The following is a 24,379-nucleotide window of genomic DNA, read 5'->3' on the forward strand; positions in this document are numbered from 1 at the left end:
GATTTGGCAACCCTCCTCTGAAAGTTAGTTCAAATTATATTTGTACAAGTGTGGATGGAAGAACTTGGATTATAAAACATCAAACAGAACTGTGTGTGTAAAAAAAAGGAAAAGGGGAGGGAAGCTCTATTTTGCAAAAGGTTTACGATGGAAACTCAGAACTGACTCTTCCCCATTTTTTATTATCTACGAAGTGAACTGAATAACGCTAAGAGGACTTGGAATTTAATTTAATTGGAAGGATAATCAGCTGGAAAGAAGGATGAAATGAGTCTGTGAGCTGCCAAGGAACTGATAAGGTTCTTTATTGAGTCATCTGCAGTCTGACCACTCTTTTTCCCAGGCTGAGGGGGGAAATGGTGACAACAGTTTATTTACTGGGACAGAGTGAATTTTGCAGCTGTTGTTAAAGTTCTTGGTGCAAAACAATGAAGCACGAGACGGAGCGCTGGAGAAATTTCTGGAATAACAATGGAATATCAGCTCCGTCCGAGGCATGGCGGATAACAGCAACAATTGGGGGAAAGAAAGACATAGCATCTTACAACGAAACACCATGGACAAAATAATTGCCACACACAGGAAGAACAAGGGTATAGTTTGAGTTCCTCACTTGAAGTTTTATAAAACATTTAATGTGTCAACATGAATAGAAGTTATTAATATTGCAGTTGTTGTATAAAGGATTATTATTATGACCGGAATGTAATTGAAACTAGTAAGATTTTGGAACGCAGAAATATAGGAAATAATAAAATAATAAAATCTAGCATGTGGGGAGGGGTCAGTTTAATTAAATTATATAATTCGGTACTTGAATGGTTGGTATTAATAACTGTATTATAAATTGGTATTGTTATAATGAGGCTATTATTGGACTGTAAATGAAAACTGATACAAATTTATTCCAAAAAGAAAAAAGAAATCCGTTAATTTGTTTAGAACATTTTAAATCCCAGGCACTCAGGGCAGCAAATGTGGTTCCTCTTCATTTTGCCAACAACTTTATGGCATAGGACAGCCTGTGAGATGGCAACTTGTGCAAGATAACCCAGGGAGCTTCACGCCCTAGTGAAAATTTGACACTCATAACTACTACACCCAAAGTCTCTTACAGGACTGCCATTCCTATGACTGACTTCATATTTTATTTCCAGGAAACAGTTCGTGCTATACTGGGAATAGTGACAAGCCCTCTTGACACTTATGACACTTTCACACTCCCAAGAACCAGAAAAGGGTCACATCACTCCTGTGTAGTTGTTGTTGTTTAGTCGTTTAGTTGTGTCCGACTCTTCGTGACCCCATGGACCATAGCACGCCAGGCACTCCTGTCTTGCACTGCCTCCCGCAGTTTGGTCAGACTCATGTTGGTGGCTTCGAGAACACTGTCCAACCATCTCGTCCTCTGTCGTCCCCTTCTCCTAGTGCCCTCAATCTTTCCCAGAATCAGGGTCTTTTCCAGGGAGTCTTCTCTTCTCATGAGGTGGCCAAAGTATTGGAGTCTCAGCTTCACAATCTGTCCTTCTAGTGAGCACTCAGGGCTGATTTCCTTCAGAATGGATAGGTTTGATCTTCTTGCAGTCCATGGGACTCTCAAGGGTCTCCTCCAGACCATAATTCAAAAGCATCAATTCTTCGGCGATCAGCTTTCTTTATGGTCCAGCTCTCACTTCCATACATCACTACTGGGAAAACCATAGCTTTAACTATACGGACCTTTGTCGGCAAGGTGATATCTCTGTTTTTTAAGATGCTGTCTAGGTTTGTCATTGCTTTTCTCCCAAGAAGCAGGCGTCTTTTAATTTCGTGACTGCTGTCACCATCTGCAGTGATCATGGAACCCAAGAAAGTAAAATCTCTCACTGCCTCCATTTCTTCCCCTTCTATTTGCCAGGAGGTGATGGGACCAGTGGCCATGATCTTAGTTTTTTTGATGTTGAGCTTCAGACCATATTTTGCACTCTCCTCTTTCACCTTCATTAAAAGGTTCTTTAATTCCTCCTCACTTTCTGCCATTAAGGTTGTGTCATCAGCATATCTGAGGTTGTTGATATTTCTTCTGGCAGTCTTAATTCTGGCTTGTGATTCATCCAGTCCAGCCTTTCGCATGATGAATTCTGCATATAAGTTAAATAAGCAGGGAAACAATATACAGCCATGTCGTACTCCTTTCCCAATTTTGAACCAATCAGTTATTCCATGTCCAGTTCTAACTGCAGCTTCTTGTCCCACATAAGAGATTTCTCAGGAGACAGATGAGATGATCAGGCACAAGTTCCTGTGTAGTAGAGCTAGACTAATAAACCTGTAGTCTGATCAGACACTGAATTAGATTGCTTGCTTGGAATGCAGCTCTTCAAGGTGTAGGTGGAGAAGCCTCCAATATGCGGGAAGATAGTCTATCATTCTCCTATGCAATGTTTCAACTTGTTTGTATTCACTCTGTCCCAGGAAGGATGTTTTACTAATCAATCAGGCACTCTGGACTGCATTGTCCAGGAAGAACTGCATCATCATCCCTTTCTTTATATTTAAATTCTTTATTTATTGTATTTCTTTAAAGAAAAAAATCCATAAAAATCCAGAACAAAATCGCAGCCACATACAGATTACCCAGCATCCATATGGAGTATGAAAATTAAATATTGCTCCCTGTTTGCTCCAGCAATCGAACTGACAGGGACACTTATTATTCAGGCTATAGGAGGAAAGTTTGGATACGAAAGCAGTAACTGGAATACAGATACACAACACATTTAAATAACTGCTTGTGCACATTAGCTTTTAATGCAGCTTTTCCTTGTAGAGGAGGGACCACAGCTCATCGAGAGCACATGGTTTGTATGCTGAAGGTTCCAGGTTTGAACCAGGTTTGAACCAGGTTTGATTCTCCAGCATCTCCATTGTAAAGAAAAGGCTCAGGTAGCAGGTACCAGGCTGGAGGGATAAATAATCTGACCTAGCAGTTATGGCCTAAAATGAGAAAAGGAGGCCAAGAACCAAACTGTCCATAGGCAAGGCTGCTTTTCAGCCTTAAAAATTAATGGCACGCATAACGATGCACCCATAATGATGGCAATTAATCAAGCCAAAATGGGCAAAACACCAGGACCAGATGAACTGTCAGCGAAGTATTATAAGAAATTGTAAGATAACATTGTCCAGCCATTGAAAGATGTAATGAATAAGATACTAATAACAGGGAAGACTCTAGACTCTTGGAGAAATGCTTATATTACATTTATTCTGAAACAAGAAACAGACTTATTGTTAGTAACAAAGTATATTATTTAATTTCTCTATTAAATAATTACTGTATGCTGTTTGCAGCTATATTGGCAAACTGGATAAAAGTGGTACTAAAGGACATAATTCACCAAGATCAGACTGGGTTTTTGCCAGGTCGAAAGATGAAAGATAATGTAAGGAATATAACTGATAGAAAACGTGGAGGTAAGAAATTGGAAGCAAGTGGCATTGATGTTTAAAGATACAGAAAAGGGGGGGATTAAGAAAAACCTAGATGTGTGGTGAAGGATGAATCTGTCCTTATTGGGGAGGGTATCAGTGATAAAAATTAATGTGCTACCAAAAATGTTATTTCTACTTCAACCAGTGCTAGTGATCAGCAATACAGAATGTTTTATACAATGGCGAAAAGATACCACTGGCAGGGGAAGAAACCAAGAAGAAAATACAAATTGTTGATAGATTCAAAAGAGAGAGGTGGAGTCTCCCTGCCAGATCTGAGATTATATTATGAGGCATCCTGTCCTTGCTGGTTAAAAGAATGGATATCATTAGAAAATACTTATGTTTTGGATCCGGAAGGACATGATAATAGGTTTGGTTGGCATGCATATTGTGGTATGACAAGGTTAAAGCCCATAAGGGCTTTTTGAATCATGTTATAAGGCCCTGTGGGTTAAACCACAGAGCCTAGGGCTTGCCAATCAGAAGGTCGGCGGTTCGAATCCCCGCGACGGGGTGAGCTCCCGTTGCTTGGTCCCAACTCCTGCCCACCTAGCAGTTCGAAAGCACATCAAAGTGCAAGTAGATAAATAGGTACCACTCTGGCAGGAAGGTAAACGGTGTTTCCATGTGCTGCTCTGGTTTCGCCAGAAGCGGCTTAGTCATGCTGGCCACATGACCTGGAAGCTGTACGCCGGCTCCCTCGGCCAATAGATCGAGATGAGCGCCACAAGCCCAGAGTCGTCTGCGACTGGACCTAATGGTCAGGGGTCCCTTTACCTTTACCTTATAAGGAAGACTATGTACAAAGCATGGAATACAGTGATACCTCTACTTACGAATGACTCTACTTACGAATAGAAAAAATTGGGGTGCGCTTACGAATTTCTTCAACACCCAAAGGGCCCTCACCGCCGCTCCCGCCACCCCACTGGGCCAAATCGGGCCCTCGCCGCCGCCACGCTCAGCTGGCTCCCGCCCCCTTGCTATTCGGCCTTCGGCCGAATCGGGCCCCCGCCACTGCCGCGCTCAGCCGGCTCCACCCCTCGCCACCACCGCCAGTGCTCCCGCCACTCCGCTGGGCCGAATCGGCCCCTCACTGCCGCCGCCAGCGCTCCCGCCACCCTGCTGTTCGGCCTACGGCCGGATCGGGCCCTCACCGCTGCCACCTGTGCTCCCTGCACTGAAAGGTAATGTTGCTGTGCAGTTTGCATGCCTTTAAAGTGCACTTTAAAGTCTTTTTTCTAGGCTCCGGAACAAATTAATCTGTCTCCAATGCATTCCTATGGGAAACCGCAATTTGACTTACAAATTTTTCTACATACGAATGTGCATTCGGAGCGGATTAAATTTGTAAATAGAGGTACCACTGTAAATACAAAAAATAAAATAAAAAATAGAACAAAAACACTGTGGTGTCTCTCTCCAATAGAGGCAACCTATGTGAAATTCAGAAATGAGAAACTATTGGGTGATATGGAAGCATATCAAGAGATAAAATTAAGGAGACTTGAAGATATAAGAGGTTTAGTAATCAATTGGCTGCAGTAGTATCAGTTTAATGAAGTATTTAAATTGGATTTTAAAATGCTTTTTCGACTAAAATCTCCCAATTTGAAAAAGAATAGACAATAAAAGTAAATAAATTTCCAAAATGTACAAATGGCAAACAGAAGATGAGCAGGTCAAATCAGTGGTGATATACTGGGCGAGGGACTTTGGCTATAATATTGAAATGACAATGTGGGAGAGATTATGGAACATAGACATAGAATTTACAGCATGCTGTACTTTTAAAGAAAACTATATGAAAATGATGTACCGATGGTATTTAACTTCTAGTAAACCAGCTAAAATGCATAAATCAAAATAAAATGTATGCCAGAAATGTAAAGAGAAGGAGAGCACCTTTTACCACATGTGGTGGTCATGTAAGGCAATAAAAAACTTTGGGGAGATGATATATGATGAGTTGAAAAAATGTTAAAGATAACTTTTTCAAAGAAATCAGAAGTTTTTCTTTCAGGTGCGTAGATATTGAAAGATCAGAAAAAGCTGTTCATATGTGCGACCACAGCTGCCCGGATGCTGCTAGCCCAGAGATAGAAGGAAGATATGGAGCCAACCAAGGAAGAATGGCAGAGGAAATTAATGGACTATGCCAAAATTAACAGGAAGAATTAGAAACCACAAAGAATAAACTTTTACTAAAGAATGGGGAAAGTATATAATTTATCTGAAAAATTATTGTAAACAATTAAATTCATTAGCAGGATTGATTTATAACTTGTAGTTAAAAATCTGAACTAAGGAATATTAAGGATTTATTAAAAATTGGAATTATAAAGGAGATATGGGGTGGGTGGGATTCTAAAATAAGGATCCACAAAAGAGGGAGAGAGTTTTCAGATTTTATTTGGTGTTCGTAAAATTGAAAATCTGACAAATAAATTTATGAATGACTTGGAAACAAATACACACACACACACACGGTTTTATAGGTGGAGTACATGGTCAATTTTTTTTTAATGGCATGCATTTGCACAAGGCTCCCTTGAAGCAGGAGGTTGGGGGATTATTAATACAGTTCATCTGGAATCCACAAAGTATCCTGAGACAAAGCCACATGGCAGGAGACCAGAACAGTAAAACTATGACAGCTGAATGAACGAAAATGACAAGTCAACAAGAAGTTCTTTTCACCTCCCTGCCCCCCCCCCAAATAGTCTCCTGAACATCTGGTTTAAGGCAAAAATGTGAAACTGAGATAAGGGAGGGGAGGGAAGCACATTTCATTCAGGTATTGCCCAAGCAAGGAAGTAGTACTTTAAACCACCAGCATGCATTCAAGTGCTCAGAAATAAAAGAAAACAAAATAAGTCGAGACTTGCCTGTCTGATCCATTCCAGCAGCACTCAAACTTGTCAAAAATGCAGTCATTTTCATAAAGTGAACAAAGTTTACTTCTGAGGTATTCATGTACCTAAGGAGGAGGAGACGCAGTGGTTGGACATGACGACAATAAATGAATTGTTCAATTTTTTTTTTAAAAAAAACATCAGTATCTATTATGAAGCCAAATATGGAATTGTAATTGTTAAAATTGATAAAGTACATATTTTATTTTCCACTTTTTATTTTTATCTTACGTTGTTCAATTAAAGTATTCTTAAGAAAAATTGGGTGGCGCTGTGGACTAAACCACTGAGTCTAGGGCTTGTCAATCAGAAGGTTGGAGGTTCGAATCCCCGCGACAGGGTGAGCTCCCGTTGCTCGGTCCCAGCTCCTGCCAACCTAGCAGTTCGAAAGCATGTCAAAGTGCAAGTAAATAAATAGGTACTGCTCTGGCGGGAAGGTAAACGGCATTTCCGTGCGCTGCTCTGGTTTCGCCAGAAGCGGCTTAGTCATGCTGGACACATGACCCAGAAAAACTGTCTGCAGAAAAACGTTGGCTCCCTCAGCCAGTAAAGCTAGATGAGCGCCACAACCCCAGAGTCATTTGTGACTGGACTTAACTGTCAGGGGGGTCCTTTACCTTTTTTTTAAAAAAGAAAAATCAATTAAATATATATATTAAAAAAGGTCTCATCCGTGCAGATTCAAGGAACGTATGTATTACTTAGACACATACGCTGATTTCCGAAGTCAAATCTGAGACTCAATATCTTCATAGCATACCTGGTACGTTTCCACAGGTCTGTTTTCCATATTTAAATCCCAAATTTTCACGGACAGATAATCCCTAGTCATCATATATCGACCACTGTGGCTGAATTTGACATCAGATATGGAGGAGATGATTTCGGAGAAAAATGATCGGTTGCTAGGGTCTTCTGGCTCTTCAAACACTGCAAGCAGAAGATAATCACAGTGGTTTTATCACATTTCATGAAGATAAACATTCTTTTCTCATGCACATTGAAGCAAAAAATGAGTAATATTACTACTGGGGATCTCAAATGGATGTGAAGAGAAATTTTACACTTTAGTTGCCTGATTGAAAAACAAACAAAGTCTGAGGCAATGTTGTTATTTTAAACCAGACACCTCACAAAGTGAGACAGACCTCCTTATACAGATGGATACATTTCCCAGGAAAGGTGTAAGTCAGGCTTCCCCAAACTTCGGCCCTCCAGATGTTTTGGACTACAATTCCCATCATCCCTGACCACTGGTCCTGTTAGCTAGGGATCATGGGAGTTGTAGGCCAAAACATCTGGAGGGCCGAAGTTTGGGGATGCCTGGTGTAAGTGGTTCAAAGTCTCCAGCCAGGCAAACTACTTTTTGTGCCAAAAATATCCAAATCTACCAGCCTATATAGGATCATAGAATTGTAGAATTGGAGGGTCCCCTGAGGGCATCTAGTCCAACCGCCTGCAAACACAGGAATCTCAACTCAAGTATCCATGACAGATGGGCATTCAACTTCTGCAAAGACTATGCAAACTGAACTTTGTAGAATACCTTTTTTAAAAAATGAAAGCAATTTGCTAATAAACATGGGGGGAAGTATGGAGCAGTCTGAAGTCTAACTGTCAGCCACTGGAAATAATTCAGCCACCTTCACCCACTCCAAGTCTGGCTATTAAGATCTCAACAAGCACTGCCCACAAACTTTTCAGAGCATCTCTGCAGCCACTGATAGACAGAAACTTGTTTTCAAAACAACAATAATGTGAAATCCTCAAAGCGCCACGTTCTGAAACCAATCTTTCTAGGCCTTGAGTGAACTTCTACTGTCTTGAATGGACTTGGAGGAATGGTACAGACTAGCTGTTTGCCTCTACCATAGTCTCATTACTATGGCTTGTGTGCTGCTCCACCATGCTGAGTAGCAGTGGAGGGAAGCAACTGCATTGTTTCTACAGGGTTATGGCACCCCTTGGGGTTGACAAGCTTAAGCACCCTCTACATTTTCTTGCTTGATTTTCTTGAAAGAGAGAAGAAACAGCAACAAGAAGTTGATTAGTACTGAAAGAAACTACTTACATTTTGAATGCCTGTCACAGAGTGCAGAAGCCCTCATGTCACAAAGACGGATTGTTCCTTTGCTACTGCTGTATACGAATGTGTTACAGCTGTTTGGATGGAATTCTGCTGCCGTTATCACCTCTGTCAGTTCTTCCATGTTGGCAGGCTTAATATCTACAATATCTAGAGATTTATTACGTTAAGGACTCTCCTTTTAGCAAGTTTCACAGCCCCTGTTTTGCACTCTAACCAACCATCAGATTTCTGGAGAATGCTGCTCTTTAGATTCCAGTACTATGGGGGAGAAAACCCTTTCTACCCATGTTATCCAAGCCATATACATTTTGTAAATCTCTACCACATTTCCCCATGCTTCCTTCCCCAATACACCATTAAATAGAACCTTGCCTTGTAAGAGAGTTGCTCCAGCAGCCTGTGTCATTTTTTTTGCCCAATTTCACACTTTTCCAGTTCCACAATATTCTTTTTGTCCAGTCAACTGCGCACAATACTCCAAGACTTGTTGTACCACAGATTTATATAATACTGGAAGTTTTGTTTTTGATATGGTCCTAATGTTCCCTGACATGGAATTCATCTTTTTCACAGCAGAAAAGGAAGGAAGGAAGGAAGGAAGGAAGGAAGGAAGGAAGGAAGGAAGGAAGGCAGTACAACTCTAAGATAAATCAAATGATCTTCCACCGAATTGAATATAAATACAATATAAATACATTTTGGAGAAAAGGATACTAAAACTTCTGTCTGTAATTTCCAGGTGCCACAAGTTAATCCGTAGGTCATCAGCAGACAGGTATGTTTCATAATCACTATTGATGGAGATAGAGTTAATGTGGTATGTATGTGCATTGGCAAATATTCTTCGTGGACTGGCTTCCACCATGAGATCCATGGGCCTGAATACTGGCACCTGCAAAGTACAAGGGAACAGAGACATCTTCAGCAGCAGCGAAGTAGTGGCAAATTCTGAAGTGCAGGAACACATCATAACAGACCCCAATGCCCTGTCCCTCCACGAAGAGCTCAAAAATGCAGGCAGCTATGTTGAGCTAGATATGCACATATACCTCTACCCCACAAAACAACAACAGTGCACAGTACAATACCCAGTTTACTAGAATCAGTTGACAGTGATGGAATAGATGTTTCTAAAATAAATTCAGCTTGTAAAAGAGATCTGGCAAATGATTATACAAGCAAGTATTACCATTTAAAATGCAAGCACAGAGTACAAACCCCAGCAAAGAAAAGGAAGAAAGTGTCCAACCTCTGTTTGATTAGTTGACTTCCTCTATGCTAATCTATCACAAACAATAAGAAAACATGAATGAATGCCTTCTTATCACCTCGTTCACTTGCCAAAGCAAGGAGGATCCATCAATTCACCCAGTGCTTCATCAGATGTCACATTCACTCCTGTCCTGCAAAAAGTGCCCTGGAGCTGCCTCCCCTGTGTTTCCCTTCCACTGTATCATTGGGGAATGAAGAAGATTTTATGATCTCCAACCATAAATCTTGAGGGTGGTCCAGCATCACTTCCTTGCATGTATGCTAGATCCCTCGCACAGCAGAGTGACGATGGTACAGCTTAAGTGTTGAAAGGATCAAGTTGTGCATGGCCGATGGCAATTAAACACTCATGAAAGCAGTAAAGCTCAGTCAAGCATTGTTTACTTGAAAGACAATATCAATCTTGTCACTTCAATCCTACATGCTGCCTGCACACAGCTCAGCAGTCTCTCCCCTGTAGGAATCATGCAAGTCCACAGCTAAGTGGCCCACATCTATTTAAAGCTGCTGTAGACTAAACAATCTTGCACCTCAATGCTTCAAGAATCTTCAAGAATCTTCTCACAGTTTTTGGAAACGAAACTTACTCTAACAGGGAAGTGCACCACCAAATGCTATCAGCATGAGAGGCAGAAAGCCAACATCTCTTGGCATGGGAAGATCAGGGCTCATAGGAGTGGTGGTTGTTGTTTTGATCTGCTCAACATGGCACTGGGCCTTTGGAGTTGGAGAAATAGCTGTAGTGATTATCTGTTGATTTGGACACCATGCCAAACCACAGTTAGCCAGCATCTGATCTGAAGCCTGTTTTCAAACCATGCGCCACTGTGGGGAAATCAAGACTATGCATGTTGCACCCTTGACATTAAGTGCTTGCCACACATGACAAATGAAAGTGCTACTCACCCGTAATGTTGTGACTGTAGTAGGGTCCCTATACCGCCCATCTTCTTCTTTCAAGTTATAGCCCTCCGGTCTTTTATCCCGTTCACTGATTTTCCATAGTTTTATTGTTTTATCTGAAACACATCACAGTGGTCACAGTGAGCACTGTTAAGAGTACCGAAACCACCACCAATAAAACTTACTGATTGCACAAGGGAAGACAATTGCAGCTAGTTAAAACTTGTTCATAGCTTTTATTTTTAAATGAACCTTTCTTCCACTGATGCTGAACAGTGGGCTGATAGTGCCCTGGCTTTGAATAATTTCCAATAGCAGAGGTAGCTAATTTGTAGTCTTCGGGATACTGGTGGTCTCCAACTCCCATCGCCCCCAGCCAGCATAGCAGATAGTCAAGGGATGATGGGAGTTGTTGTCCAGCAATATCTGGAGGGCCACAGGTTAATTACCCCTATCGTATAGGAAAGGGTGGCTGCCCTAATCTGTGGAACAGCATTCTTATGCCCGCAATCCGGAAACAAATGAAGACATTTTTGTTCCAACAATAATTCCCAGCTGGATGAACAGATCTCTGCCACTGGTGTCTACTTTGTATTTCTTTTAAATTGACTATCACTCAGCTGTGTAACCCAGAGCCAGTCTGCTTAGTAGAACGCTTTTTACCAGCTGGTCAACCTGAATGATACATTACAAAGTACAGGTCCCATTCCTGAGGAGATTACAATCCAAATTCCAATGCTAAAGAGACAAGAGAAAGAATGGAAATGTGGGTGGGGCTAAACTGGGGGTTGCCTATGGATTTATTTCTGTTACACATATTTTAGGCTTAGCAGCAGTGGGGGCATGGGGGCAAAGGACAGTATAAACAATGGTTCTGACTACCGTGCAGGTTACTCAGAACAGCTTGCAGAACCATGAAAAGATGTTTTCAAGTCTAATTTCATGCCTTATAGCACAGAACTAAAGGCAACAAAGAAGCCCTCTTTTTGAAGTAGGAACGCCAAAGTGCACAGCCTGTCAAGGAGCCAAAGAAGAATATGACAGAATCCTGGGCTTCAGATCTTACATTCAGGAATCCTGATGGGACAGACAGCAGAGCCAGACTAGAGTCTAGTGATACAGTCCTGAAGAAACCACCAAAGTGCTGGAGCTTCTCCCTGACTGATAACAAAGTCAGCTGGCCACGGAGGAAGGAGGAGCAGCATTTTGGGAGGGAGAATAAAAGGAGAAGTTTCTGAGAGAGTTGGATAGGGCTTGATTTGAGAAGGGAGACAGGAAGGAGGGCTGGGCAATAACTGCTTTCCAACATTGTAATATACCGCCTGCTAAACATTGTGGTATGATTCCAAGAAATATTATCTTGGAATTTTATGAAAAGAAATTTTGAAAAAATGGAGGTTGGCCAAAATTTTGTTAATGGGCTTAATGGTATCTATTCTGAGCAAAGAGCGAAGATTATTGTAAATAATGTGGTATCAGATGAGATAAGAATTGAGAAAGGAACAAGACAAGGGTGCCCACTCTCCCCCGTTATTTATTTCTGTACTAGAGGTTTTGTTGAATATGATAAGGAGCGATGAAGGTGTCAAAGGGATTACAGTGGGTTCGAAACAATATAAGTTAAAGGCCTTTGCAGATGATTTAGTATTGACTTTGCAGAATCCCGAACAGAGTGCAGTGAGAGCACTGCAGATAATTCAAGAGTTTGGCAGTGTGGCGGGTTTTAAGCTGAATAAAGGGAAAACTAAAGTATTGGATAAAAATCTGACACTACGAGAGAGACAGAATATAGAGGAATGCACAGGACTGAAGTGTGTAAAAAAGGTGAAATATCTAGGAGTTAATATGACGTCAAAAAATTTGAATTTGTATAAAGACAATTATGAGAAATTATGGAAAGAAATCCAGAGAGATTTGGAAGTATGGACGAGGTTAAAATTGTCTTTAATGGGTAGAATAGCAACTGTTAAAATGAATGTTTTGCCGAGAATGTTGTTTTTATTTCAGGCCCTACCGATAGTTGATAAAATGAAATGCTTTCAAGAATGGCAGAAGATACTGTCTAAATTTGTCTGGCAGGGGAAGAAACCAAGAATTAAATATAAACTTTTGACTGATGTTAAAGAAAGAGGAGGATTTTCCCTGCCGGACTTAAAGATTTATTTTGAAGCTGCTGCCTTTTGTTGGTTGAAAGATTGGTTTTTGTTAGATAATGATGATTTGTTGGATTTAGAGGGTCATGATAACGCATTTGGTTGGCATGCATATTTATGGTATGATAAAGTGAAATTGCATAAAGGTTTTAAAAACCATATAATCAGGAAATCATTGTTTAATGTCTGGATGAGATATAAGGATTTGTTGGAAAGGAGAACTCCTAGGTGGATTTCACCTCTTGAGGCAAAGAAACCTAAAAGGACAAATATGGATGAGAATAGGTTGAAATACAAAGATATCTTGATGGAAGTGGGAAACCACTTTAAGTTAAGACCATACGAACAATTGAAAGATAGGTTGAGTGACTGGTTTCAGTATGTGCAGATAAATGAGGTATTCAAGTTAGACAAAAAATTAGGATTCCAATCAGAAAAATCGAAATTAGAGACGGAGTTATTAGAGACAGATCACAAGAATTTGTCCAGAATGTATAATTTGTTGTTAGAATGGCATTTGAAAGATGAGCAAACAAAATCAGTTATGATTGAATGGGCCAAGGATCTGGGTCATAATGTGATGATGTCGGAGTGGGAAAAATTGTGGAAGAAAGGTATGAAATTTACGGCTTGTACGGTGTTGAAGGAAAATTTGATGAAAATGATGTATAGATGGTATCTGACGCCGGTCAAGCTAGCTAAAATGTACCACAAAAGCGACAATAAATGTTGGAAATGTAAACAGGATGTTGGCTCATTCTACCATATGTGGTGGACATGCCCTAAGATAAAAGGCTTCTGGGAAATGATTTACAATGAATTGAAAAAGATGTTTAAGAACACATTTTCGAAAAAACCGGAAGCCTTTTTGCTTGGAATAATTGGGGAAGAAATCCCCAAGGATGATGTTAATCTGTTTATGTATGCCACCACAGCCGCTAGGATTTTATTAGCAAAATATTGGAAAAAAGAAGAATTGCCTTCGAAGCAGGAATGGCAAATGAAAATGATGGACTATATGGAATTAGCAGAATTGACAGGAAGACTCCGGGACTGGAAGAAATTTAAAATGTATATAGGGAATGTATTCGATAATTAGAGTTTGAAAATCCAGGAAAGTAAAGAGGTTAAGGCATTAGGGAAACAATAGAAGATTTAAAGTTTGAAATTAGGGTAAATGATATGAAGATGAATTAACTTGGAAGTTTTAAAGGGATTGCATGATGGGAAAGAAGATGATTTAGAAACTGCTATAGAAGTTTTAAAAAAATGAAAACCAGATAGTAGGGAATTGGGGAAGCCTGAAGACAATGAGTATTATAATGGATGAGAAATGATATATATTTTTTTGTTATATTTTTGTATGTTGATGTTTTTGATGTGTTTTTGTATTTTGTATTTTGTATGTTTGGTGTATGTTTGTTGAAAAAATGTTCAATAAAAAATATTATTAAAAAAAATAAAATAAACATTGTGGTATGGCGGTATATCAAAATGTCAGAAAGGAAGTGGCAAGGAAGAAGGCAGTTGCTGGCCGCTGTGTGCAGCTTCTGCCTTTTCCAAAGCAATTCCTCCTCCAGCGCCCACCGTCCCCTCTGTCAAGGCAGTGGCAAATGAGGCAGATGAGAGAGAGCTCCATTTCCATGCTTGCCTCCTCTGCTGCCTTGGCACTGGCAAGGGGTGGGGGGTGGGGCAAGCAGGCTGCCTCTCCCTTCCCATGAGGAAGCAACACACTTGTGAACCCCCCCCCCCCGGTGCCAAGGCGGAGGCATCATCTGCCGCTTCCTTGAGATGGGCACACGGGGGGGGGGCTGCCTCTCCCTCCCAGGATGAAAAAGCAGCCCACTCATGCCTCCTCCACCACTGCCTTGACACGGAGTGGGTGGGGGCAGAATGGTGAGGCTCAGCTGGGGGACGGGAGGGCAACTTTGAACCTTCTCGCCTCCCCGGCTGAGCAAGTCCCCTGTCCCTCTGGTGCATGCGAGTTAGAGCTGGAGAGATGAGGGGCTTCTTTGCGCTCCTCAAGGGTGGGGGTGCAGGAAGCCTCCCACTACCCAGCTGAACAGCCCCGATCCTTCTACTGCTTGCATATGAGCAAGAGAAGGATTCGGGCTCCATCAGCTGAGGAGCGGGAGCACTTTAACAGAGCCCTGACCCTGGCACTGGCAGGTTGGGGCGCCATAAAACTGCTTGGCTGAGGCAAGGGTAGTGAGTGGCTGAGGCAAGGGTATTGGGGTGAGTCTGCGCTTTACTACATGGTGGCTAGTGGTGGGTCCACTACACCTGATTTTAAAGGCAGCGGCCAAGAAGGAACACCAAAAAAGGCCTAAATCAAAATGCAGAGAGCTGGCAAGGCCCCAACCCCAGCTTGGATTTTGCCAATTTCCACTCAGCTACAACCCTTCACATCATTCTTGAGGGTCCCCCAAGCATGGGGTCAATGAAGTGTAGCCAGAAAGGGGCAGGAAAGTCCTGTTACACATGTGGAGCTTGACACAGGCTGCCCTAGATTCAAGCTAACGTAGAGGACCCACAACATTAGCTGGGGATATGAAGATAACAAGAGTCCTGAAGAATCAAATACAGTAATCTAAAAAGAAGTGGGGAGGGTACACTTCTCACTCTAGCCATCAACTGCAGCACACACTTAAATTAAGAGAATGAAGAAAAAGAAAGGCTGCACAAATAGGTCTATAGGAAGACCTGTCATAAATCAAACACTGAATGAGCCTTACCATTTGTAGACAATAAAAACTGAGCAGCATTTTTCTGGGGTAACCACCTAATTTTGTTGATCTTTTCTTCAATTTCTAAACTTTTCAAGTAGTCAAACTCTGGTTCATGGCTTTGAAAGGTACTGTAAACATTGTATTCGCCTCTGCTGTGAGATGGCGTTTTGTTCTGAAAGGGGAAGGGGAGCAGGGGGAGAGGGGCGAGAAATTGCATGGAATTCAGTGAATAACCAGTGTAGTTAATGTAGGCCACCTACAGATTGCAATTAGTGGGATACAAATAAATTAGAGCCACTTCACAGATATGAATTATTTCTGAGGCTGTCATTTAAGCAACAAACTCTTAATTGACCAATTATATAAGCTTACTGATCAATTTGCATTCATGAATACAAACATTCTGAAGCAATGAAAAAACATTCTTTAGATCAAGGAAAGCGAATCTGTGGTCCTCCATCCCTGCCTGATTTCAAATGTGTAATAAACAGCTATTGTGCTGTAGGACATCCTAGTCATGACTCACAGATGCTCTTCCCTCCAAACTGCTATCTAACGCTAAACATCTTAGCACTTGTTTAGCCAATATCTGCAATTCCAAGAGGGTGATGAACCACACTCAAGGGCGTGAGAATGCCAACATCATTTTAAAAATCCCAGGCACCTTTTCAAGCAGGAGGCAGGTTTGAAGCCAAATTCCAGACCAAGGTAATTAACATTGCACTGGCATGAATCTTGCTTTATTAGCAATTACGGGGCAGTATTCATTTCCTGTCTCCTAAGCTGCTCCACGATGCTTTGCACGGTTGCACTGCCACCTCATTCCAGCCCAGGCAGGCATGATGACAGCTTGCTGGTGAACAGAATTTCATGTCAGTCGAATTCTACGAAGAGATCCTGTTTCAACCGATACTGCTCTGTGGATAGCAACTGGGAATCACCTGTTCTGATGGGTGGTGCTTGGCTGATACACAGGAAGCTGCCTTATATGAGGTCAGACAAATTGTCTTTCTAGTCCAGTGCTATTACTGGACACCTTAAGGATCACCTTTTCCCATAACAACCTGCTCAGGAATGAAGTTCTTCTACAGAGACCCTTCTCAGGGTGCTGCCAACAACTGAGGTCAAGCAGATAGCACTGAGGCCTCCTGTGGCGGAGTGGGTCCGTGCGCCTGGCTGATAACCAGAAGTTTGGTGGTTTGAGTCCACCCAGGGATGGCTATGGGAAAATTCCTGCATTGCAGGGGGGACTAGATGACTCTTGGGGTCCCTTCCAACTCTGACATTCTATGATTCTAAGAGTACAGTACTATGGAATTGCCTCCCTAGGAAAGCTCACCCAACACCCACTTTGTTATCATATAGGTGGCAGGCCAATACATTTTTTTTATTCTCACAGGCATTTTAATAAATTGTAAAGAATGAAGCAAGTAGCATTTTAAACACCAGGCCAGTGTTATTTTATCTCACCCTGTAGTTAAGATTGTTTGGAACTGATTGCTGAGTGTATGGCATTTTTTTAAAACAGCAGACAAACATAATCTGGACAGCGTCCATGCAAAAAGGAATGGAAAGGATTTCATTGTGACATTCAGATGGACAGGTAAGCAATATTGACTACAGGCGAGTCCCACGTTCCGGATTTTAGGAAGATTTTATGAAAACAGAACTTTCTTCAATAAATATTGTGATCTGTAGCAGCTCTTCAGAGCTTTTGTAGAACTCTTGCTCATCACCTCCTAGCTTCAATTAACTGGAAATGCCAGAGACTGAACCTAGGACAAGCATGTATCTCACTACTGAACTTATGTCCTTCTCCCACTGTCTTGCTCATGAAATGCGTAATGAACAAGACAATCCACCACAATCATGCAGGTGTGAAACAATGTACCCCACTATTGCACAGGGAGCATTTCATCAACAGAGGTGGGAAGAGACCACTGTCTGCTCCCAGTGAGGGTTTTGGCATGAATTCTGGAACGGGCATTTCCTCTGACGAAACATACATGTTTCCATAAACTCGGTAAGTCCTTTACAGGACAGAGATAGGGAAACATTTAGCCCTCCAGGTGTGGTTAGGCTGCATCTCCCACCAGCCCCAGACAGCATAACTAGAGTTCAAGAATGATAGGAACTGTAGTCCGGTAGAAGCTGGAGGGCCAAAGGTTACCATCCTTGTCTCAAAATACCTTTTCTGATTTCCCTAAGAAATAGATTTTATATATTAGATTCATTTCAATTTCATTTATCTCAACCATAAACGACCACAAAACAGTTTAGCCCGGACACTGAGATCCAGCGCAGAGGGCCTTCTGGCGGTTCCCTCACTGCGAGAAGCAAAGCTACAGGGAACCAGGCAGAGGGCCTTTTTGGTAGTGGCTCCCGCCCTGTGGAACACCCTCCCATCGGCGGTCAAGGAGATAAACAACTACCTGACATTTAGAAAACATCTAAAGGCAGCCCTGTTTAGGGAAGTTTTTAATCTGTGATATTTTAATGTATTTTGCTATTTGTTGGAAGCCGCCCAGAGTGGTGGGGAAACCCAGCCAGATAGGCGGGGTATAAATAAATAAATAAATAAATAAATAAATAAATAAATAAAAAATAAGTAAGGACAGGTTAATAATGAGAACAGATCAAACCAGCAGATAACGCCAACCATAAAATACCATTTATCCAATATATGCAGTTTTGATTATATTTTGCTGTGGCCAAGCCAAGAATTGGCTGCCATCTGTATTACAGAGTTCTCGCTAACTTCTCTGCAATATATGTTATTTTAAGCATTAGCCTCCTGAGTTCCTTAAGTAGGTTATAATCTTATTTGATTTAAAAAGACCATACCACGAAACTGATGTTTCCTATTTCCATAAATTCCCTTCCCAAATTTGGAACCTAGTATGTGACACTGGTTTTAATGTTTTAATTTTAATGTACTAAAAATATCAGCTTAGCCACCTTTTGTTTGCTGTCTCGGTTGTCCAGTTGAACCAGAAAGGCAGGATATAAATGTAATAAAAGTAAAGTAAAGGGGCCCCTGACGATCAGGTCCAGTCGTGTCTGACTCTGGGGTTGCGGCGCTCATCTCGCTCTATAGGCCGAGGGAGCCAGCGTTTGTCCGCAGACAGCTTCCGGGTCATGTGGCCAGCATGACAAAGCTGCTTCTGGCGAACCAGAGCAGCGCACGGAAATGCCGTTTTACCTTTCCTATTTATCTACTTGCACTTTGATGTGCTTTCGAACTGCTAGGTGGGCAGGAGCTGGGAGCGAGCAACGGGAGCTTACCCCGTTGCAGGGATTCGAACCGCTGACCTTCTGATCAGCAAGCCCTAGACTCTGTGGTTTAACCCACAGCGCCACCTGGGTCCCCATAAATGTAATAAATACTGTAAATAGGTATCATTGTCCCCACTAGATGGCACTAAGAGATCAAAATAACTTGGTAAGGAAAAATCCTTACCAGAAAGAAAGGGTACAGAAAGAGAGTGATTGTTGTGAGATGAGAAACATACAAAGGCTAGAGGAGTTGGAAAGATGACATATAAACCGCAAGAACCTCCAAGCGCTTTTAATGTAAAAACCGCCCAGTATACGTACCTAGGCAAGACATCCTAGGCAATCAGAGACTCCCTGGCTGGACCAGGCCAGTGGCCCATCTAGTCGAATGCCCTGTGCTCACAGTGGCCAACCAGATGCCTGTGGGAAGCACACAAGCAGGACATGAGCGCAACAGCACCCTGCCCACCTGCAACTCCCAGCACCTGGTACTCAGAGACACATTGCCTCTGACAGTGGAGGTAGAGCACAGCCATCATGGTTAATAGCCATTGATATACCGGTAGCCTTTGCCTCCGTGAATTTGTCTCATCTCCTTTTAAAGCCATCCAAGTGGGGGGGGGGGGCACTTGCTGACTTTTGTGGAAGCCAATTCCATAGTTTAATAATGTGCTGAGTGAAGAAGTACTGTACTATCTTTTGTGTGCTCTGAATCCTCCAACATGAGTTCTAGTTACAAGAAAGGGAGAAAAACTCTTCTCTATCTACTTGATCACACCATGTATAATTTTATGCATTTCTATCATGTCAACTCTTATTCGTCTTTTTTCTTAACTATAAAAAGGCCCAAAGTGATGGCTCTCCTGTCTTTCTGGGCCACAAATGAGAGACTCTTAATTTCAGGGTTGTGGGTTCAAGTCCCACATTAGGCAAAAAGGTTCCTGCATTGAAGGGTGGGACCAGATGTCCCTCGCAGTCCCATCCAACTCTGTATTTGTATGATTCTATGAAATGCATAAAACAGATGTGCAGTACTTTCTAGGCATCGTGGTTGTCTGATGGGCACCTTATGAGCACAAACTGGTTGAGTGGTTTCAAAGCCATTTTAATGAAAACAGACAAAACACTTGCTGTTCATATGACATAGTATTTCCAGTGCTCATAAATGTCCAGTGCCTGTTCAAAGGCACAATATCAATTATATTTACTGCAAGAGAAAATCTATGTAGGGCAATCTATTACTGGCACAAATGTAGGCTACTTGAGAAGGATTTTAATAGGACAAAAGAAGAATGCTATTTGAAACTCAATGACTGTAGGAAAAGCATTGCTTTAGTAAGTTACATACAATGGGTTGGATAAAAAAACATGAGGAGAAGGGAAAGATGCATTACTGCTACTCCCTGGACTCCTGAGCAAGAACAATCAGAAGAATTCTTGCAGGACTATGAAGCACCTATGAAGATGCTTAAATCTAGTTAGACCCCTGGCTCATCTAGGCTGTATAGGTGCCAGGGGAAGACAACATTTACAACCCCTCACCTACACTGGCTGGCAGCAACTCTCCAGGTATCAGGCAGAAAGATATCTTTCCTAATCCTGCTAATAGATAGATGGGGGCGATGGCTTCCTAAAATCTCCTGCATGAAAAGCTTGTTTTCCACCAAAAAGCATTGACTCCTTGCTGATTTTAAATTGTTTTTTCAAAATATATTCAACATCTATGGATAAATCTTATACCAACAGATTGATTTACTTTTCCAATAATTAATAAATGGCCACCTGTTTTCAATAAATTGGTTACATCATCAATCTTCTGTAGGTTTTATACAACAGTGATTTGGAATACACAAGCACTGGAATACATCATTCTAGATAATGGTCTGCGTTATCTGTTCTGTAATACTCAGCATATAAGATAGTAAAGGAACCACTTCTCAGTATTATTATTTTTACAACAGTTTGGTGGGGAACAAACAACAGCCCAAAGAAACTGAACATGTAGTTTTGTAATTAAGCTTGTTGCTCTTACAACCCTATAGATACGTACATGGGAATAAGTTCCAGTGAATGAAATAGGACTTACTTCTGCAGAAAGTCACACAGCTTTGCACATTTTTTAATTGCATTCCTAATCTTTAACCAGTATTTCCTTACAATCAGTCATGGCCACCATAAATTATAAATTTCCTATGTAACATGTCCACACTGGGTTATAACAGTAGAATATCATGCTGGTACTTTTTGGTGTGGTTCTTGTTTTCAACTTATTCTCAGAGCACCATTTTCAGGTAATTTTCAGGTAAAAGCCACATTTCCCTCTTGAAATCTATAGAGCAGGGTGGATGCAACCCAAGGGCTACATGTAGCCGTGGAGGCCTTTTTTGGCGGCTCTCAAGTAACCTTTTACCCCACAGTCCTCACCTCGCAGCATAAGCCAATGGTGTCCAAACTTTTTTCAGAGGGCCAGATTTGATGGCGTGAAGGGCTGTGAGGGCCGACTAAAGAGCTGACCAAGTTGTTAACCTTTTTTAAGGATTGAAGTTGTTGAGCTTTTTTTATTATTTTACCCCAAGAAACAAACTGCCACAGGGGCTGGATTAAACCGACCGGCAGGCTGGATTAGGCCCCCGAAATGCATTTTGGACATGCCTGGCATAAGCGAAGCACTGGAATTCAGGAAGGAGGCATGAGGGCTCTGACTGGGTCCTAGAGTCCTCCTGCCTCCTTCCCAAAGCCTAGTTAGCACTTGCTCAGCTTTGGGAAGGAGGTGGGTGGGCTCTAGAACCCTGCCAGAGCCTCGTGCCTCCTTCCCAAAGCCCAGTGCCTCATTTAGCTGGGTTTGGGAAGGTTGCTGGGGGGGGGGCATCAAATTTTGGCCTCACTCTCCACCCCATGTGACGAGGCACTGTGTGGCCCATGAGTTCCGTGGCCCATGAGCCCACTTGATATGAAAAGTTGGACTGCCTTGCTCTAGAGGAAATTGGGTTGTGGGTATGAACAGACCACACTGACACAGAACTCACCTCCTGCTCTTGTTGAAAGATAACAACTCTACCGCCTTTGTCTCCTGTTGCTAGCAATTCTCCAGAATGATTAAACTCTACTGTAGAAATTATATCTGCTGTATAATAAAGAGAGAGAAATGTATGTTAATATATTTTCTGTGTACATTTTCATGAAATACATTTACACAGCAATCAGAAAAACTTGCACTATGATGCGGCAAACTTCCTCCTGTGATCAGAACTGGGGAGATTCAGATTCAAGTTCCTTCTTATCCACAAAGCTCACCTTGGGCAGTCACTATTTCTTAGCACAACCTATTTCACAGGTTTGTTGTGAGAATATAAGGCAAGAATCAGCATGTATGTTGCCCTGATCTCTTTGGAAGAATAAACAAGCAGTTCTAAATTGTCAGCTGCACCAACGTTGCAAGGTTGTTGCGAGGATTAAATTGGGAAGGCGGGGAGAAAAGATGGGATGCACATTAATTTGAAATCGAAAAAGGATACTTGACAACTGGTACACCATGACCCAAAATAGGGGGGCTCAAGGAACCTAAAGGCACCATTCTTTAGCAAACTCACATTTCATTCACTCATTTAGTTAGCACTTTTGTGTCAAAGGCAAAACAGACACACATAAATAGCCACCACATAAGCTGACTTCGGGCATTTCTCCTCATGTGACAAAACTACTGTCTGAGGGTGAAATTGGGCCCACCACTGAATCTCCTATAGTCTGTATGCTGGAGAAATGTCTGCAATAGGGAAACTTTTTAAATGCAATACAAGAATGTTCTTTTTTTGGGGGGGGGTTGCTCAGGATAGGGGACACAAATGGCAGAGCCCAGCCCTCCCACTCGCTCAGTTGTTGATTGGGCAAAGGGGAAGTGGCAGCTGCTTCCCAGCAGCAAGGTACCCAATTCGGAAGGAGAATGAAGAGCCACTCTACAGGGTTGTTGAGGATAAGATGGGGAGGGGGAGAGGGAGAGCTGTGCATGGCACCTTGAGCTCCTTGGAGGAAAGGTGGGATATACTGGTAAAGGCTGAAAAGGCGAATAAATACACTCAAAGGAGCTTTGCTTGTTTCAGGCTCTTTCTGCACCAATGCAGATTCATCAGTGCAGAAAGGGGCCTTTGCTCATTTCAAGATCTCACCACATTCAGAACTATAGCAATGGCAGGGTTGAGGAGGCGGCAGTCTGTTGCTCACCTTAACCTCCCCCTCTGAAGCCTTAACTTCCAATGATGACCACAGCCAACTGCAGTGGCGTGATGTTCACAAGGTAGCCACCACCACAATGTAGGAAGTGGTCCACTAGTTCAGCCAGTTCAATACTATCTGCACTGACTGGCAGCAGCGCTCCAGGATTTCAAACTAGGGTCTCTCACAGCCCTACCCGGAGATGCGGGGCGGGGAGAGATGAACCAGGGACCTTCCATGTGCAAAGGCAGATGTTCCAAAAGTGAACTTCAGCTTTCCCTCCAGTACTGCTATTCCACCTGTAAACCCCCGATTGGGGAGAGAAGCAAAAGTGGTCCCCTTACTCGCTCTCCCACATGCACACAGACATACACCATGCTGAGGCTTTTGTCTGGGAGCATCCAAGAGGCTACTGGCATTCTGTGGATGTGTGAGGTTTAGTCACCCACTTCCAAGGGAGAAGGAAGGGAAAAACTGAGATGGACAGAGACAAAGGAAGAAGCTGAGCAGCCCCTAGCAACTGCTCAAGCACCCCTGGAGGGTACCCACCTCACACATGGGAACCATGGGAACCTCGTGGCACAAGGCAGGTTGCCAAGAACAAAACAAGACTGTTGTATTAGGTCTCCCCACCACCACACACTGCCTCAACCCCAATGATCCTGCAATATGAGGCCAGGGGAAGGAGGATCAGAGAGGAAGATAAGAATGCCTTACGTTGCTTGTTGCTAAGAGCTGTCGGCTGGCCTTCGCTAGCATTACCAATCTGCCCTTTTCTTGCAAACAGCCAAACAAAACGATTCTGCGAACTTGTAGCAGTGCAATGATTTTTACACTCCAAAATCCTCAACCTCTGATATGTAAAGTCAAAAGCAAAGTTTTAACCTGAAAATACACTCTTCTGTGTCCTGTGAACTGCTGAACCTGTAATAATGAAACTGTTGACCACCCCTTTAATATCATCTCAGCTTACCATTTAAGCTATTTTATATTTTCCAATTTATTTGCAGAAGGATCTCTCTCAGCTCTTAATTATCTCAGACTGCTACTTGGTTCCAGTTCATGTTTCTGTATTTGTTTTCAAGGGTCCTTTGCAAACTTTGACCCAGTTCAGAAATCATGCCAGCATATAAATAAGGAATCTTAACTGTGCCTTTGATATGAAATTGTATATTTGTGACCCAACAGCAACCCAAAAGCAGAAATTGTGGCTGGAAGCAGCTTGCCAATATGGTGTGTGCTAACTATGGTTTGGAAGGATGTCTGAATTGACAACCCATATTTTGGCCTATGAACACAAAGAGTCTGGAGTGCTCAGCAGACAGAAAATGAGACCAGACAAGCGCCTTTGAACCA

The 24,379-nt window shown here is 42.2% G+C and overlaps 1 protein-coding gene across 3 annotated transcripts in view; it reads right to left on the reverse strand.

The window, feature by feature from the left end:
• The window catches only part of PPP2R2A (protein phosphatase 2 regulatory subunit Balpha), a 73,029-nt gene that overhangs the window by 2,312 nt on the left and 46,338 nt on the right, over window positions 1-24,379 (reverse strand). For 2 of the 3 annotated variants that reach the window (XM_035138789.2, XM_035138791.2), the window contains exons 3-9: window positions 21,841-21,938; window positions 15,545-15,710; window positions 10,660-10,772; window positions 9,196-9,373; window positions 8,464-8,628; window positions 7,153-7,322; window positions 6,366-6,457 (exon numbers count right to left, since the gene is read on the reverse strand). In XM_035138789.2, the coding sequence (XP_034994680.1) occupies window positions 6,366-6,457; window positions 7,153-7,322; window positions 8,464-8,628; window positions 9,196-9,373; window positions 10,660-10,772; window positions 15,545-15,710; window positions 21,841-21,938 (982 nt within the window). The remainder of the gene's footprint in view (window positions 1-6,365; window positions 6,458-7,152; window positions 7,323-8,463; window positions 8,629-9,195; window positions 9,374-10,659; window positions 10,773-15,544; window positions 15,711-21,840; window positions 21,939-24,379) is intronic. The other variant, XM_035138790.2, reaches the window with a different exon arrangement.

This window comes from Zootoca vivipara, chromosome 15, assembly GCF_963506605.1.
Source record: "Zootoca vivipara chromosome 15, rZooViv1.1, whole genome shotgun sequence".
NCBI classification, from domain to species: Eukaryota; Metazoa; Chordata; class Lepidosauria; order Squamata; family Lacertidae; genus Zootoca; species Zootoca vivipara.